The sequence below is a fragment of the Epinephelus moara genome, unplaced genomic scaffold (assembly GCF_006386435.1).
Source record: "Epinephelus moara isolate mb unplaced genomic scaffold, YSFRI_EMoa_1.0 scaffold381, whole genome shotgun sequence".
Taxonomy (NCBI): Eukaryota; Metazoa; Chordata; class Actinopteri; order Perciformes; family Serranidae; genus Epinephelus; species Epinephelus moara.
In genome coordinates this window covers 1-18,913 of record NW_026081549.1, presented here as the reverse complement: position 1 = coordinate 18,913, position 18,913 = coordinate 1, and the positions used below count along the sequence as shown (strand labels likewise).

At 41.2% G+C, this 18,913-nt stretch overlaps 1 protein-coding gene across 3 annotated transcripts in view; it reads right to left on the bottom strand.

Moving 5' to 3' along the window:
• The window catches only part of nosip (nitric oxide synthase interacting protein), a 34,985-nt gene extending 21,055 nt beyond the window's left edge, over positions 1-13,930 (bottom strand). For 2 of the 3 annotated variants that reach the window (XM_050039885.1, XM_050039887.1), the window contains exons 1-2: positions 13,780-13,930; positions 13,479-13,584 (exon numbers count right to left, since the gene is read on the bottom strand). In XM_050039885.1, coding sequence (XP_049895842.1) covers positions 13,479-13,548 — 70 coding nt within the window. In that variant the 5' untranslated portion in view covers positions 13,549-13,584; positions 13,780-13,930. The remainder of the gene's footprint in view (positions 1-13,478; positions 13,585-13,779) is intronic. The other variant, XM_050039886.1, reaches the window with a different exon arrangement.
• Positions 13,931-18,913: the final 4,983 nt, after the last annotated feature.

Here is an 18,913-nt window from a genome sequence, read left to right as displayed (position 1 = left end):
TCTGCTTAATAATGTGGAACATCCTTCTTCAGTAGTTTTTCCTTTAATTGGGCTCACCTGGCCAACGAATTATCACAGGTGTCTGAGATTGATTTCAGTGATCCAAAGAGCCCTGAGACACAATACCATCCATGAGTTTAATTGAAAAACAAAAAATTTAATCTTTATGACACTTAAATACAATTTGCATAATAATTTGGAACGCGGTGTAGTTGCTGAAATGACGCATTTCGCACTTCAATGGCCTATTTTTGATATCGACAATGTCACAGGCTGATGTATAGCCTATATTATTAATTATTCCATTTATTGTATTATATCATTTGTTGTGTATATAACATGTTATTGCCTATTTATTGTGTATTTATTATATTCTATTGTTCATTCTATCAAGTATTTATTCGTGTAGCCTGCACGTCGTCCTTCACTGTGACTGCTCATCACTTCACCCTGGTCTGCAAGCAGCTTCGGGCTTTAAAGTTTGAGATGCAGGAACATTGCGAGTTTGTGCAGGAGATGCAGCTCAAATTTGTCATTCAGAACTTTGAGGCATTTTTCTTTCAGTGATGACAATCTCAATTCGTCGGTGGAGGACAACTGCAGGTGACCTCCGGGGCTGTCTAAGCACACAGCTGTCAGGTGAATGGTCGGGGTTTTGGATGCCTCTAGGGCTTTGGTTGCCTCCTTGAATCGTGCCAAAAATGCAACAATGTCAATCAAAGTCTCTGGCCTCATGCAACTCGAGCGGTGTTCTTCTCCTCGTTCCTCCAGAAGAGCACAAATGTCCCTGTACTGGCTGCTAATGGAGTCCAGTATAGTCTGAAGCCAGTTCTACCTTGTCTCCACAGATGCTTTCAGTGTTTTTTTGGGTTTTTTTTTTTTTTCAGATGATTCTCTAGCCTTGGATTGCTTTAAGTAAGTCACAAACAACTTAGCAGAGTCAATGAGAGTAGAACCCTCTTCGCAAAAAATATCATCTTCATGGCCTATTTCCACCAGATGCGTGTTGGTTGCGTCTCCGCTCCGGCACGGTCAAAATAGTCAAAATAAAACATCCGGTTAATTTTCAAAAGAAAATACAGTGTTCACGGCGGATTATATTTCCCTGCACTACACCTTGAAAACTACATAATGGGCAGAGGCAGGCCTGAAGTCAACAGGTCAGAGGTTTTCAGACGTCATTTCACCCCGTTGACACTATGGACAAGGAGATATTAATCATGGCATGTCTTCCGGCGGAGCTGCACCGCTCCGCACAGCAAACGCAACCGGTGGGTACTGACGGACGGCGGAGCATGCAGCAGATAACCAGCGCTGCCGTTCCGCAACGGACACGCATCCAGTGGAAATCCGGCGTCAGTGTTTCCCACAGGATTTTTGGAGACTATGGGGGAGTCTGAACCCTGTAGCGGGATCTGGGGGCATGCTCCGCCGGGAGAGCCAAGTTATGATGGCAGAATATGCCTAGATTTCAACATCTTTGTGCTTTTTATGTGTGAAAAATGTTCTATTTTTATTGATAACACTAGTGGTATGTTATGGTGAAGGGTTACACTTAAAATACGGCTAAGGATTAGTGGTTAAACATTTCAGTAATCAAAAGAAAAATGACTAACGTACTGATCTGCCTCTGGAGGGCCAGTGTTTCCCCTATATGCAACTAGCAGAAATATGACCGCCACTGCTGATTTTTTTCTTTCGTCTTAGCTCTTTAGAAACTACAGTTATATTATTTGAACAGGTCTATACCTTGTCCTTCTATTAAACAAACTCAATCAAATCAATTTTATTTATAAAGCCCAATATCACAAATCACAATTTGCCTCACAGGGCTTTACAGCATACAACATCCCTCTGTCCTTTGGACCCTCGCAGTGGATAAGAAAAAACTCCCCCCAAAAAAACCTTTAACGGGGAAAAAACTAAATAGCCTTATGTTATTTATCTTACTTACATGATGACATGTCATTTCTGAGCCAAAGAATTCTCAGTAGGTGCTCCAGCCGGTGCGCTACAGAGTGACGTTCATTTACCGGAGGCATTTTATATCTGGCCGATTTTTGGAGACTACGGCGGGGCAAATTAGACTATGGCGGGCCACCATAGTCTCGTCAATGTATGGGAAACACTGACCTTCAGCAGGTTATTCAAGTATGGTATGCAACAATGTGTTCAAGATGTGTGCTGCACAATTTAGCCTCGAAACAGTGAAGAGGGCCACAACAATGTTTGCACCTCTGTCAGTCACATACACTAGTTTGGAGAAGAACTCATCGAGATTGTATTCACGAAGTGCTTGTATGACTGCTGGTCTGATGTTATCTGCCGTTTAACTCAACTTGCTGTCCCAGTCAGATGTGCAAAGCACTCGCTCTGTCAGCTCCCACTTGTTGTTGACATGGTGCAACATCACACAAAGGTAACCAGCGTCACTGCGCCATTGCTGTCTGTCAGCTGCATCCTTAGCTCCTGAATTATGTTTTGTCTGACATCCTCCGCATATTTTGTGCGCCTGCGGGAGACAGTTGTGGGATCTGGCAGGAGCTGCTTAACGTCCACACAACCTGCTCGTGCCCCAATGTCGATTAAGCCCTGCACCAGTTCACTAAATCCATCGCCACACAGTCTCGAATGATCTAATGTCCCGGCACACAGACTGTGTTATGGCCTCCTTGTCCTCTCGTTTTGGTGGTCAAAAAGTTGTGTTTCTGGCAAAGCATCTGTCAATTGTCGCAACTCCGTGCTCCTGCAGGAGTCAACATGTTTCCTCAGTGACAATGTGCCTATCTTGCGACTATCAAAAGCAAGAACTTTTAGGCACTTTTTGCGTGCAGCAAAGCCATTGAATATATTGTTCTCATCCTCTCTTATGACACCAAACTTCTCCCAAACGTCCGACTTAGCCCTTGACGATGTGTTATCCACAAGCTCGTATTCTCCACTGGCTTCTTTTGCCTTAATGTCATCCGTTTTGCTGTACACTACGAACAGTGTGTGTGTGGGGGGTGCATCCACCTGTTGCACAAAACGCACACGGCAGTGTTTCCCCTAGGATGGAGTTGTAGCAGCAGAGGTGAAGCACACGCATGAAAAAAAAATTTCACATGCGTGAAACTTTTTTGTATGCTTGCAAAGCACAGCCTGCTGGGATGTTTCTATGTATCTACTGGCACCAGAAGGGCTCTTTAGGAGTAAGTAGGATAGAGTACATTTGTGCACAGTAATGAGCAGGTGAAATGTCTGTCTAGCTTACATATGAGGTGTCTCAAGATTTAGGAAAATACAATTTTATTGAACATAATAAAAGTAAAAAGTCACTTGGCATGCTGCTGTTTTGTGCTATGACCTATTTAAGTGCTGGAAGTTGTTATTAGGGATGTCCCGATCCAGCTTTTTCACTTCCGATCCGATACCGATATTACAGCCTTGAGTTTTGGCCGATACCGATACCGATCCGATCCGATCCAAGCGCGTATTATACATATTCACTTATTTTGTTGTCAGTCATGTTAGAAAAGGTTTGATCAAGCAATATTACTCTAACAAGAACAACTACTTAATCAGGTTAGTTAGAATGATCCACAACAGTTGGTATGAGAAACTGACCTGTTTATTGTTAACAGGGTTAAATAAACAAACTTTAAATTTGAACATTAACATTAAATAAAAAATATAGCTGGTTTGCTTTGGCTGCTTTGGCCCCTTAATAAATAGAAAATAAATCAACACAAGAAATCTTTAAAATGTCTAACAATGGAATTAAAATAGCAGCAAGACTCCACACAGTTGTGCTTTGCTCCCCTAATAAATAAAAAAAAGATTAACACCACAAGACATTGTTGGCATTTAACAAACAATGCAGCTTTTCCTTTTCAGTTATTTTAGTAGTGTTTTTGTAGTCCATCCATGGCTCCAGTTTCACTAATTGTGCCCAAAACAATGCCATCAGTGCTCTTTACTTAAACAGTAAGAGTGTAAACCAAATAAAAATATCACTCAAAAAACCATAGCAGAAAACAAATAGTCAGTTAACTAAGTTGACTGCTACTCTTCCTATCCTCCGTGTGTGTGTCTGCTGTCTGCATGCTGGCCTGGTGGATTGATAGTAAGAGCTGGCGCGGATCACTGGAATGGACTGCTTGACTCGCGGAGCGCTGGGCTGGCCGGAAAACCTGGAGCGGATTCCGTGAAAAACTGGATCGGAGTTCTTGGATCGGCATTTTTCCATGCAGTCCGATCCGATGCCCGTTTTTTGCTAGTATCGGCGGGCGATACCGATCCGAATATCGGATTGGGACATCCCTAGTTGTTATTTACGTGACAACGCATGAGCGCAAAACTGGCTCCGCTCCAACAGTGCCGTGCTGCGCTGCTGTGCGAGCGGGGTGTTTGTCTGTGCATAACAGCAGTCTGTTGATGGTTATTTACACACTGTCCATAACAATAACTATGTCAGGTAACAAACTGCGCCGGGCTCTAGCTTGCTCACCTGTGTGTGGCGGAACTCCGCCGTGCGCGATAGAGAGCAAAGGAGAATTGTTAACGCATAACCACGTAGAGACAGAAATGACACGATGGCATAACACGATAAATAGTATATTGTTATGTTATTATATGAAGCGTCCGTCGCTCAAAATAATAAGACTTAAATTTATGAAGAGGTAAGACGGAGCCCTCTCCTCTCCTCTTATGTGTGTTACTTTACTCACAAGTGTGTGAATTGACCTGGATATGAAGTGTCGGTAGCGCCAAATAATAATGGTTAAAGCGCTAAGACGGAAAAAAAAAATCAGCAGCAGCGGTCATATTTCAGCGGTGCACCACTGCTAGTTGCATATAGGGGAAACATTTTTATAGATATCTATAGGGGAAACATTGCACGGCATGCTCTTTTCTCTCAGTGTCCAATAGCTGGCGGTCACGCTAACACAAGCTAATCATTCAAACGTAGTTCAATTGTCCATTTCTGTTGCACGTTCACGCACACTCATTTGGATATCAGGCTGTAACGGACACCTAAACAACATGTACTTGAAAGTAGTGTGCTGAAACCCTGTCCGTGTGTGTGTGTGTTTTTTAGACCCTCCCCACTCAGCTCTTATTGGCCAGCTGAAAATCATCAGATGATTCGTTAAATGCTAACTTATGCCACGTTGTTGCCACAAAAAAAAAAAAAAAAATACTAGAAATGTCCGTGAAGCCGGAAATCCGGCGCCACGCCGGAGTACTTTAAGCCCTGCATTGGTGATGAATGTAACGACGGGGTCAAAGGTTGGACTTGTGTAACTAACTTTCAAGATAAAAGCCAAATTATTATATATTGCATTTTTTGTGAATATTTTAAAAATTATGTTAACAGTCATTTTCAAATTTGTTAAGAAGTCAGATAGTAAATATCTGTATAAGTATTTTCCTTATGTGTAGATAGGAGGAATGAGATGATCGAACTCCCCTATTTCTTATGCATTTTTTTTTAAGTCACCATTGGTGACTTTGTTATTTCTGTGTCAATCCACTGTATGAATAATATTACCAATGTACCCTTTCCTACAAACCATGAAGGTATGGCCTATTACACTGTACAATATAATGACTGGCACCTGCTGTTTGTTCTGTTTATGTATCATATTATTGTGAAAATAAATAAACTATAAGTTAAAAAAAAAAAGTCAGATAGTGAATATATTTCTTCAAATGTGTGGTTAATATTATGCTTTTTAAAGTACTGTAGGCTGTATTTTTTAAATAAATGCAGAATCTGCAGAAATGAGTGTGCCAAATTATTATTATTATTATAAAGTTGGTGATAAGAGCATATAACTTTTATATAACATATAAAAATAAAAACTAGGCACCTTTTTTAAACGTTTTATTGATTGAGAATAATAATATTTGCTACAACTGTATTCAAACTTCAACAAAAACAAAAATTTTCTTTACAACTGTATACAAAATAAAACTTTTAATGTCTATAATGTGTTTCTCTAATGTCCAATATAACCTCCTTTCCTTTCAAAGAGGGTCAGAAGTCGCTTAGTCTCGCTCACCAGACCTTTCTCAAGAAAAGAAAGGTCTGGCTGGGCCGACTCTCACTTTGAGATTGGAGAAAAAAACGCCCCGGCTGCTTGTACTTCTTTCAACCAATCACAATCGTTCTGGGCGGTGCCATAGCAACGGTGCGCTTGCAAAAATATTGCCGGGGGGAAACAGGTTTTGGTGTAACACGCCCACAAAAATATCGCCTACAGGACGCGAACCATGGCAGAAAAATGGCTACATCCCTGCAAGATCAAACACCGCAAAAGTTAGTAAAGGACATGTTGAAAACGGTTGAAAACTGCTACACAACCGGAGGTGGTAGGGCGGGACTTCAGCGGGTGGCTCGTTCCGCCCAATGAGAGGCTGATCTCTGCAGCGAACTTCCGCCCACTCAGACTAGAAGTCGCTGGTCAGCTGATTTAGTTAGGTTTCGGAAGACTTCTCTGCTGACACTGTGTGCTGTACCTTGTATGGTTTTCCAAAGCTGGTCTTCTGAGCTGTATTGCTTGCCATCACTGTAAATCATCTACTTTATTATTGACCACAAGTTCTCAATTGGGTTAAAGGACAACTTCGGTATTTTTCAACCTGGGCTCTATTTCCCCATGTGTATGTGTGCATATGATTCATGGGTACCACTCGTTCTAAAATTGGTTCAGTATTGAGCCGCGAAACGAGCTAAAACGGTAATGGGGGCAAATGTGTCCCGTATAAAAGTGCTTTTTTTTTTTTGCCACTGACCGGTTCAGATTGCCAGTGTTATCTCTGTAGATAGCATATTGTAGCAGCCCTGGGGCAGTGGTGACTGTGAATGAGTGGAGTCAGCTGTCAGTCAGTGTTGGAGCAGAGAGGGGGAGGGCGTCCCCACTTGGTACTGTAAATGAGTACGTGTGTGTGAAGTGTGTGTTACGCTAGAAGAGTCAGAGGACCGAGTCTTTTACGTGCTACCCCCTGGAGTGTTACCGGAGTTTTTGGAGTGCTCAAATAAACGGGCCTTTTTCCCGAACGCAAGAACAAGATGTCGCGCAACACCCCATACAGCTTTCACAGGCTGCCTGTTGATCATAATATACTACTTAGCAGATTGGAAAAATGGGTGGGACTCACCAGCACTGTGCTACAATGGTTCAAATCTTACTTACAAGATAGGGACTTTTTTGTGTCAATTGGTAACCATGAATCTGAGCAAACTACGATCACATGTGGGGTTCCTCAAGGGTCCATTCTCGGACCACTTCTATTCAACATCTATATGCTACCCCTAGCCCAGATTATGGAACATCACAACATCTCCTATCATACGTATGCCGACGACACACAACTCTATATCTCAGTGTCATCACACGACTACAGTCCCTTACTCTCATTGAGTAACTGTATTCATCAAATCAATGACTGGATGTGCCAGAATTTTCTCCAGCTAAATCCAGAAAAGACAGAGGTATTAATTTTTGGCCCTAGAAATGAAAGGGCAAAGATCAGCGCCCACCTTGGCTCTATGTCATTGACAGCTACAAATCAAGCCAGAAATCTTGGTGTTATTATTGACTCAGACCTGAACTTCAACAGCCATTTAAAGTTTATTACTAAATCTGCCTATTACCACCTGAAAAATATAGCTAGAATTAAGGGGTTTCTGTCTAAACAAGACATGGAAAAACTTATTCATGCATTCATTTTTAGTAGGTTGGATTATTGCAATGGCTTATTTACAGGCCTTAACAAAAAATCAATCAGACAGCTGCAGCTGATTCAGAACGCTGCCGCCAGAGTCCTTACAAACACCAGGAAACTGGACCATATTACACCGGTCATTAAATCGCTACACTGGCTTCCTGTGAGTCAAAGAATAGATTTTAAAATCTTACTGCTGGTCTACAAAGCCCTAAATGGTCTCGGACCAAAATACATGCTTGATCTACTGGTTCCCTACGAAGCATCCAGACCCCTTAGGTCATCTGGAACAGGTTTGTTGTGTGTTCCAAGAACAAGAACCAAGCAAGGTGAGGCAGCATTCAGTTATTATGCTCCTCACCTGTGGAACAAACTTCCTGTAGATCTGAGGTCTGCTCAAACTGTCAGCTCCTTTAAATCAGGGCTAAAAACACTATTGTTTACTGAAGCGTACTCTTAGATTAAATACTTACCTGCTGTATTCTACTGCCCATACTTTTTAACTACACACTGCTGATTTATGCCTTTTATTATTCTACTTCTTTTCTTATCCTGACTGTTCAATGTATTGAGCCTGTTTTTATTTTATGTTACTGTATTTTATTATTATCACTATCATTTTCAATTTCTATTTCCCTTTTTAATCGACTGTTTTTATTGTTTTAAATTGTGTGTTGTTGCTTTTAATGTCTCTGTAAAGCACTTTGAATTACCTTGTGTTGAATTGTGCTATACAAATAAACTTGCCTTGCCTTGACTTTGTCGGACGGCGAGATGCTGAAGTTGTGGCTAGTTGTGCTACAAATGGATGCTAACACTCCTGTCCAGACACTGCGCCTTGCAGACCATCGGGTCTGCAGTGCTCACTTCTCCCAAGATGACTACTGCCAGCCGAAGAAGAGAAGACATCCAATCCCGAAACACCTCTTCCTCAAGAGAACGGCTGTCCCACGAGTAGAGAGAGCTAACGTTACAGACACAGTGGAGCAAAGCTTGTGACATCACACAGCCCAGAGGTAAGGGAAAGGCTAAGTTAGTATGCTATTTACAGAGATAGCACTGGCGATCTGAACCGGTCAGTGGCGAAAAACACACACTTCACACACACATACTCATTTACAGTACCAAGCGGGGTCGCCCTCCCCCTCTCTGTTCCAACACTGACTGACAGCTGACTCCACTCATTCACACTCACCACTGCCCCAGGGCCGCTACAATATGCTATTTACAGAGATAACACTGGCGATCTGAACCGGTCAGTGGCGAAAAAAAAAGCACTTTTATACGGGACGCATTTGCCCCCATTACCGTTATAGCTCGTTTCGCGGCTCAATACTGAACCAATTTTAGATTTTAGAACGAGTGGTACCCATGAATCATACGCACACATACACATGGGGAAATAGAGCCCAGGTTGAAAAATACCAAAGTTGTTCTTTAAGATCAGGTGAGCTGGCAGGCCAGTTCATGAGGCGATCATCTCTAAAGCCCTGAGATGCCAACCAGTCTTGGGAATAACGTGAGGCATGTGACAGTGCATTGTCATGATGATCATCAGCTAGCTCCGTTTTGTTATTCAGGTTAAAGTGGGAAGAAGCAGAGGATCTGTCCGGCAGCTGAGTGAAGTGGAGCCTGAGGAGGAAGCACCGATTAGCCCCGGTTTCACTACAGGCAGATTCACTCGCTATAGGGGCGAGGGAATAAAACCTGAACAGCCAATCAGAGTGACCTCTCTCACCGACAAGCTCCGCCGCCAACTCAACATGCTCAATCGGCCGAAAATCCGCCAACGCCAAAGTGCCGACGGTGCGGGACACACCGCAAAAAACTAGGGCAACAGACGCTCACCGACGGCCTGACTTTGGTCGATGACCGACCGTCGGCTTGGTGTGTCAGGGCCTTAAGGGTAGCAACCTCTCGTTTGATTCTTGACAGTTCTCGGCTTGATAATGTTCAACAAGCTTTATATACTCTGGTTTTCTCCCATCCTGACTATTTTGGACATATCTTTTTATGGTTCTGTGGTCATGCTGCAATTTCTTGGCTATATCATTTGTAGACTCCCCCTTGCTCAGACTCTTGACAATTTGACTCTTTTCCTCTTTGGTCAGGTCACTTTTCTTGCCCATGGTCAAAGTTGAATAGGATTTGCATAATAATGTGGCACACTTTTATACATATGGTCTGTGATAAAGGATATTGGAAAGCTTTGTAGATTCAAACAAAAAGGGTTATGTTAAAGAACAAGGCCTCACATACATCATGCTAAAACATCTTTTTTTTGAACAGCAGCCTTCCAGATTTTCAAGAAAAGATCACTTGCATAACAATTTGGCATGCAGTGTAGTGGTTTAGGTGTCACAATGTTGTTTTATATGACTGTTTACAGAGGGTTAGAGCATTAGATAGAAAGAGCCTTTTGACCTCTGACCTCTCTTCCTCTAGTAGCTTGAAGCTAGTTTGCTCTACTACATTTTCACCTGTTTCTACTATAATTTCACCTGTTTCTGATGCCATTAAAGAATGTGTTAAGGAACACTGGCGTATTTTGTCCAGCAACCCTCAAGTTGGCCATGTTTTTAATGACCTTCCTGTTGTTGCCCAGAAAAGGGCTAGAAATTTAAGAGATTTGCTCGTTAGAGCTGACTGTTACACGTGCCCTCAGCATTTTGTGTCCAATGTACCATGTGGCAATTTTCCCTGTTTAAGCTGTATCCAATGTAATGCAATGATCAAGGGTGATTGCTTTTCACATCCACATTCAGGTAAAGAGTTTTGTATTAAAAGTAGGATTACGTGCAAAACTAAACATGTGGTTTATCTTTTGAAATGCCTGTGTGGATTGTGTTATGTTGGCAAGACTAAAAGAGAACTGAAAACCTGTATATCGGAGCACATAAGCAGCATTAGGACAAGAGATGTAAAATCTTCAGTAGCCAGACATTTTAATGCTGTTGGCCATGATGTATGCTCTCTTAGATTCCAAGAAATAGAGGAGATTAGGCCTCTAAAAAGAGGTGGGGACAGGGATAGGTCTCTTTTGCAGAGAGAGGCCTTCTGGAGCCATACTCTGCAGACGGAACAGACTAAGGGTCCTAATGAAGAGCTACTTTTGGGATGTTTTTTATGATCTGCAGGTAATTGTTTTCTTTTCAGCTGCTTTTTGTGGCTGTTTTGGCTCTAAGATGGGTAGATATGGATGATCGATAGGACCTGTTCTTTTGAATATTGTGTATATTTCTTGTGGATGTTAACATTTCTATTACATGTATTTTCTTCCGATTTGCTGTTGATTGAATTGTCCGACGTTGTTTGGTACGTATATTCATTCTAAAATTGATATGTTTTTCTATATTGTTGATGTACCTAGATGTTTGACTTTGATGCTGAAACTGAGCGGTAGACTATTTATGGGATTAGTAATCTTAGCTGATTATTTGTCACACCTGATACATGTATTTATGTGTTATTTCCGCCTGTCATTTGGTACATACATTCTAATATTGATATGTTTAGAGGTCTTTTCATGACATTATTTATTTACCTGGGACTCGGACATTGAGACTGAACGTTTAGCTGTTTCTACGACTTGTAACCTCAGCTGATTGATTGGATGTAATTTGACACACCTGTTGTGTATATATATGTGTCATTGCCGCCTGTGGTCACAATGCTGATGAAGGCTTACGGCTGAAACGCGTCCGTTGTTTTGTGCTCTGCTGCCTAGATTAAATGATCTTTAAAAAGGACATTTGTGGGTGCTGGCCTCTTTTGATATTTTTTAGGTGTCACAATACCACACCAGTACTGTTCATATTTTTCATTTGTTTTATTTAAAAAAATATATAAATATATTTTTGTTCTTAACCACGGCCCGCCCACTTGTTATTTGTTTTCACCCGTGCCTGTACCCATGGGTACCCGACCCGGTGCAGGACTCTGATGCATACCAATGTGCATCTTTCCTCTCTCACATTCTCCACTCAGCTCTGTCCCAGTCATTCACTCATTAGTTCTCCAGCAACACTACGGGAGACACAGGGCTGCTACACCGTTTAATCTGTCTGTCAATTAGTCTACAGTGCGATATTGGCCTATATGTTGCACGTGCTACGCTAAATCAGTCTGTGAGATTAATTAAATGTGTGCAGTAGCACACGTACAATACTGTGGGCCGAGCTGCACCAGAGATGGATCTTCTTCAGTGCAGGTCCAAAAGGCAGACCGCCCACCCTTTAAGAGGGTAGCGGTGATGTCTTGTCTGCCGCACGCAACCCCTGACGACCCCCAAAACAAGCCTGTGGGTTGCGACACTGACCTAACCTCTGACTGCAGGAGACCAGAAAGAGAGCTGTTTTTAAAAGTCTCTGTGTGTTCAGCTTTTTTGGTGTTTCGCAGTAAAAGTTTTTACATTACAAAATAACAGGTGACTTTTATTGTGAAAAATCTAGAGAAAATGAAACGTGTTTATTACTGAATTACCACAACTTTGTTAGCGACTTTTATTCAATAAAGGCAAGTCTAATAATATCGCCGGAGGAAGAGTAAAATCAGAAACAGTCACAGTGAGATGTTAGACTTAGAGTTGCAGTTCACCTCCAACAGGTAAGCTTCTTACACCTGCCCTGCTGTCTGAAGGAAAAATGCAAGCAGCAAAAATAACAGAAGACATTAGCCGTGGATCAACTTGCAACTGAACGTGTAGCCCATTTCGTAGAAAATACAGAGATAATATCATGTATCCCTATTCAGTCCAAAAAACTGAGATATGAATTTTTGTCCATATTGCCCAGCCCTAACGATAATATTGGTACATCATCGGTATCATTCGATAATGGTTTTAAATTACCAGAATCGGCCAGCATGCTTTTTCCTATTTTGCACAATGAATGATTATTACATACATTGAAAAGTACTGTATTTCATATCTCCATCTGCTGGTGGGCCAACACATTAAGGGGATGCATGCATAATATTAGGGCTACCCCCAACTAAGAATTTCCACAGTTTGCCTGCATGCATATATTTGGGGCGGAGCAACACAATGATTTGAGTTCAAGGTCTGAGAACACTGTGCTACATTACAAATCAAAGACAAATACAAAACCATACTAATGAACATTAATTAATATAGGCCGATATCTAGAAGTGCACATCACACACTATGCGAGACACCTGTTAATTGCACTGTCAGCAAAGCAGTAATGATTGTGCTTAGTGGCTAATGGGCATGTAGTTACTTCCATGTTTCAGATGATACATCATGTTGTAGTCAATGAATCTTGCCGACTGATGACCTTTCTGGTCGACTAACGTTTGGTCGACTATAAGGGGGCAGCCCTACATAATACGATGTTAATTCGACTGCAGAACAGACTTGATGATCACTAAAATTAGGTATGGAGAAAAGTGGATATGTTGATATCAGTTATCGGCCAAATACGTTGTTACGTATGGCCATATTGGATATCAGCAAAAAATCCAATATTGTGCACCCCTAGTAATCTGCAAAAGACCTTAAACTTGGACACTCTGCCAGCATTACAGCTGTTTACAAGCCTTTTTTGTTTTAATTAGGTGTAAATGCTTTTAACTATGTACTCCTTAGCATATTTATTTTCATGTACTTTAACTTTTAGCTATTTTACATTGCTGTTGCTGTTTGTTATTTTGTATTATTATTTTCTATTTTAGCGATTAAGTGCAGCCACTACTTTAATGGGACTGAGTTGGAAGACAGTTTTGTAGCTCGACATGCTTCTCACCTGTATCTTTCTTCTTCTCGTGGTATGTGTAGACAGCTCCGGCCGTGCAGTTCTTTCCGTGGCGGGTCATTGTTCTTCTGCTGTCATTTGCTAATGCAGAAAATGTCTGAACGACAAAATAAGGTGTTAGCGTTAGCTGGGAGCAATGCTAAGATGCTAACTTAGCAGCTAAATGTAAACATACAAAACACGTGCCCAGATTAATGTGTTCAGAAAACGTTACATTACAAAGAGCCCAGAAACTAGCTGTGGCTATAGAGCAGCTCATCATTAGCAGAGCTGCTCAGAGAATAACTTATACCTGAGAAATGAAATGACACGAAATGTGAGTTCAGCTCACAAGGCCAAACACCAAACCATCACTTCTTCTTCTTCTGTTCAATTTCCGTCTTCTTCTTCTTCTTCTTCTTCTCCTTCTCTGGGGTTTAACGGCAGCTTGCATCCTTAGCGTTGCATTACCGCCATCTTCTGGAGTTATTTGACTCCTATATTATCCAGTGTCTCATATCTTCCATATCAGTCCAGTTCTTTTTAGAAAGCATATCAAACACTTTCTGCCTTTCCCAGTTTCACCACACGCCAGTATGTCCTTTAAGCTTGATCCTGTGAGTACACGCCAGTATGTCCTTTAAGCTTGATCCTGTGAGTCCTTCTCTCCTCATCTCCTCCAGCATTTCTTTCCGTTCCTCTCTGTATTTGTTGCAGTTGGTAATCACATGTTCCACTGTTTCTGATGTCTGACAACAGTCACATAATCCATTTACATGTTTCCCGATAATGTGAAGTGTCCCATTCAGGTTACTATGTCCAATTCTCAGCCTTGTCATCACTAACTTGATCATGATATCTATATTTTCTTTTTTAACTGCTTGCTTGGCTATAAGATCAACTTTCTCATTACCCATAATGCCCATATGTGCTGGAACCCAAATAAATTTAACTACTATACCTTGTCTTATTATTCTTGAATGCATTTTCAATATTTCATACAATATATCTTGTCGATTTGTGGAAGTACCTCGCTTTAAACTCCACAAAGCAGATGCTGAGTCACTACATATAAGCACATGGTTTGGTCTGGCTTGCTCTATCCACTCTAGCGCCATCACAATAGCAAACAGTTCAACTGCATACACACTTAAATAATTTGACATTCTTTTACCCATTTCCACTCTTCTACTAGGAACTGCAACAGCAGCCCCAGTGCTGCCTGTTGATGGATTTTTTGAACCATCTGTAAATACATGAACATAACCCATATAACTACTTTCTGTATATCTATAAAATTCATGTACACAATCTACATTTTTATTTCTTGCTTTAACCTGAAGCAGCTCTAAATCCACCTTCAGTCCCTCTAACATCCACACGGGGGTTGTAGGCCACAATACTGTCGGGCAGAACTCCATTTCATACACCCCCAGGTCTCTTGCTGTTTCATCTCATGTCCATCCAAAACTTAAATTCATTGTTCTCTCCCTTTCCCAACATTGTTCTAACACTTTTCTGGTTGGGTGATTTTGTTCATGTCCTCTTAAATTCATCCAATAATTAACTCTTAGCTGCTTCCTACGTAAAGACAGTGGCATTTCTCCTGCTTCAACTTGCAAGGCACACAGGTGATGTTCTTGTTGCCCCAACACACAGCCTAAGAGCCCGAGCCTGGATCACATCTAATACTGCTAATACAGTTTTTGCAGCAGAACCATACACTACACTTCCACAATCCATCCTTGATCTAATTAATGCAATGTAAATATATTTCAAAGATGCCACATCTGCTCCCCAGTCCAAACCCACAAGGCATCTCATTACATTTATAACTTTTTTACATTTGTCAGCAATATTTTTAATATGTTCCCTCCATGTTAGTCTGATATCAAAATATACTCCTAAGAATCTAAATGATTCAACTCTTTCTAAATTATTACCATACAGTTTCAAAATAGTATTTTCTTGAATCCTCTTTCTGGTGAAAAACATAACCTTTGTTTTCTCAACTGAAAACTTAAAAGCCCATTTATTTCCCCAGTTCTCAACTTGATTTATTCCTTCCTGCAACTTCCTTACAACATGGTTTATATTTCTCCCTCTCTTCCACATAGCCCCATCATCTGCAAATAATGATCTTCCCATATCTACTGTTACATTTTCAAATATGTCATTTATCATAATAGAGAATAATAACTCTGCTCCCAATTCCCATTTTATGTAACTTTATCAAAAGCCCCTCCTTCCATAACATATCATATGCTTTTTCAACATCAAAGAACACTGCTGCTACTATTTCTTTATTGATCTGTGCTTTCCTTATTTCATCCTCTAAACTCACAATTGGATCCAAAGTACTCCTCCCTTTCCTAAATCCACTTTGACATCCTGCAATTAAACCACCTTTCTCTAAAAAATACATCAGTCTTTCATTTACCATTCTCTCCATAAGTTTGCAGATATTAGATGTTAATGCTATTGGTCTGTAACTTGTTGGTTTACTAGCATCTTTCCCTGGTTTCCTTATGGGAACAATGACTGCCTCCTTCCAACTCTCTGGCATTTTACCTTCCTCCCACACCTTGTTATACAACAATAACAACTTTTCCAAACATTCTTCACTTAAGTGCTTTATCATCACGTAACATATCTCGTCCTTCCCTGGCGCAGTCATACGAGCTTTTTCCAGTGCCCTTTTTAACTCTCCCATATTAAACGGTACACTCTGCTCATCTCCGGTATCATCTGTTTCCTTTCTCCTTAAGGCCTCCATGTTTTCAAACTTTGTTTTCTCCCTACCCCTTTTTCCCTCTTCAGACAAATTGCTTGAACTATGTACCTTCACAAACGTGTTGGCCAACATCTCAGCTTTTTCTTTATTCGTTACTGCTATTTTATTGTCATCTGTTAACGCAGGATAACTCCAGTCCCTTCTATCTCCTCTCATCTTTCTTATCATCCCCCACACCTTTCCCACTGGGGTTGTGTTCCCAATGGAGTCACAAAACTTCCTCCAGTACATTCTTTTTGCCTGTCTTATCGTCCTTCTTACCACTGCCTGAGCTTTTTTATATTCTATCATATGTTGAAAGTTATGAGTTCTTTTCAATATCTTAAATGCCTTGTTTCTATTTTTAACAGCTTCTTTACATTTCTCATCCCACCATGGAACAGCCCTCTTCTTTACTCCACCTTTACTCTTAGGAATAGATCTCATTGCAGCTACTCTAATACCACTACCTATTTCCTTATCCAAAGTTTCTATGTTCATAATCAGCATTAATCTGGCTCAGATACTGATCACTTACTTCTTTAAACTTCTCCCACTCAGCTTTCCCAAACACCCATTTTCCGCCCCTGGCCCCTTCATTCATTTCTGCATTAATGTTTATCTTACATAAAATCGGATAAGGATCACTACCAATGGTTCCCTCATTATACACTTTCCAATCACACCTGGGAGCAATATTATTTGATACCATTGTAAGGTTCAGACTCGATTCCTTTCCTGTGTTTACATCTATTCTTGTTTTGATACCATCATTTAAGCAGATTAGACTCCTCTCATCTAACATTTCCTCCATCACCTGGCCATTAACATCAGTTTTTTCACTCCCCCATAATGTGTTATGTGCATTGAGGTCCCCACACCACATAATGCTTGCTCTATTTTGTCCTTCTATTTCTTCTAGCTTATTTAGTTCTAGTTTCTTACATGGATTATAATAATTTACCACCACTGTTTCCTTTCTTCCCGCCCATACTTCCACCACTATATACTCTCTTACCATCTTTCCTATCCCTCCTAACTGCCACATATCCATGCATGACAAAATCTAAATTGGGTTTCAGCCATGACTCCTGAATACATAATATATCTGGTTTCTCCCTCCTACTGCCTATAAATTGCTTAAAGTCCTGTCCATTAGCTATCAGACTCCTTGCGTTCCATTGGAGTATTAAAATGATGATTAGTATTAACCCACACATGATGCCTCACTACTTGCTTTTTCACTGAGACTGTCTCTCACTTCCTCCCATTTCAAACCCTTCATTTCAAGATGATGCACAGCTGCTTTCACAATTATTTGAATCCTGTCAGTTTTGGATTTGACCTCTGCTGTGGCATTTATCACTCCTGCTATAAATGTCACCATTCTCTTCTTTTCTTCCCACTTCTTCCTTCTATCCTCCTGCTCTGCATTCACTGTAATTTTCCCTTCATTTTGCCCATATGTTCTGCTCTGTTTCCCTGGTCCAGCCCTCTTAACTGCCTCTGCATAAGAGACTTTTTCCTTCACTCTTATCTGTTGCACTTCCACCTCCCTTCTCAACACTTCACATCCCCAATAAGCCACACTGTGATTTCCTCCACAGTTACAGCACTTGGGTTTCACTCCTTCTCCACACTTCCCATACTCATGTTCATGTTCCTCCACATCTAGCACATCTTTTCTTACCTTTACACACCATAGCCACATGCCCAAATTCCTGGCAATTAAAACATCTCATTGGCTTTGGAATGAACTCCCTAACTCTGTATTTCATGAATCCACAGTGTAACTCACTTGGAATAACCTTTGTTTTAAATTCTATCAAGATGGTCTCAGTCTCTTTCTTCTCTGCTCCCCTAGCCATTCTTTTAGCACTTTTGATTAGACTATTATGTTCCCCCAAGTTCTCCACCAAATCCTTCATGCTGACTGACAGAGGTATTCCAGAAATCACCCCCTTACATCCCTCAGCCCTCTTCTCTCCCACTCTTATTACTCTGGATACTTTAACTTTTCCAAGATTATTCATTTTATTTGCCTTTTCCATCTGCACTTGATTACTGCATCCTATCAGCAAGTTTCCATCATTCAAAACTCTTGCATATTTCACGTCTCCGACTTGTCCTTTGATGATTTTTGTTAGCTTCAATGGATCAATTTTCTTTACTCCTCCCTCTCCCTCAAACCTCACTACTACAATGATTAGTCCTACTCCTGCTTTCGATCCCTCCTCCTCACTCTCACTCCTCTCACTCTCAGTTCCACCTGAGCTTTGATTTTCTTTCCTTCTCTTATGGCGACTCTTCCTTTCTCCCCTCTCTTTCGCAACCTCCCAACTAATTCTACCAAGTCCCAATGTCCGCAAATCCGAAGTCAAAGTTGTTATTCAGTCATACATACATTCAAAAAACCAGTCCGCAAATTCACCGTAACAAAATTCAAACCTCCCGCAACTCTCTCCAACCACCCCGGCGGCACCAGAGCAGCACGGCGTCGTTAATTTTACGGCAGACTAGGCACAGTTTAGTGCATTGCTGCCTCACTCTGGAGACTATTTGTCATTGCAGCTTGTATGGCTGCAGACTGGAGCCTCTCGTCTCATGGCTTTGATGAGGTGTCGGCAGGACGGTGTGTGTGAGCTGACGTGCTGACGTATTGCGGTAAGCGAGT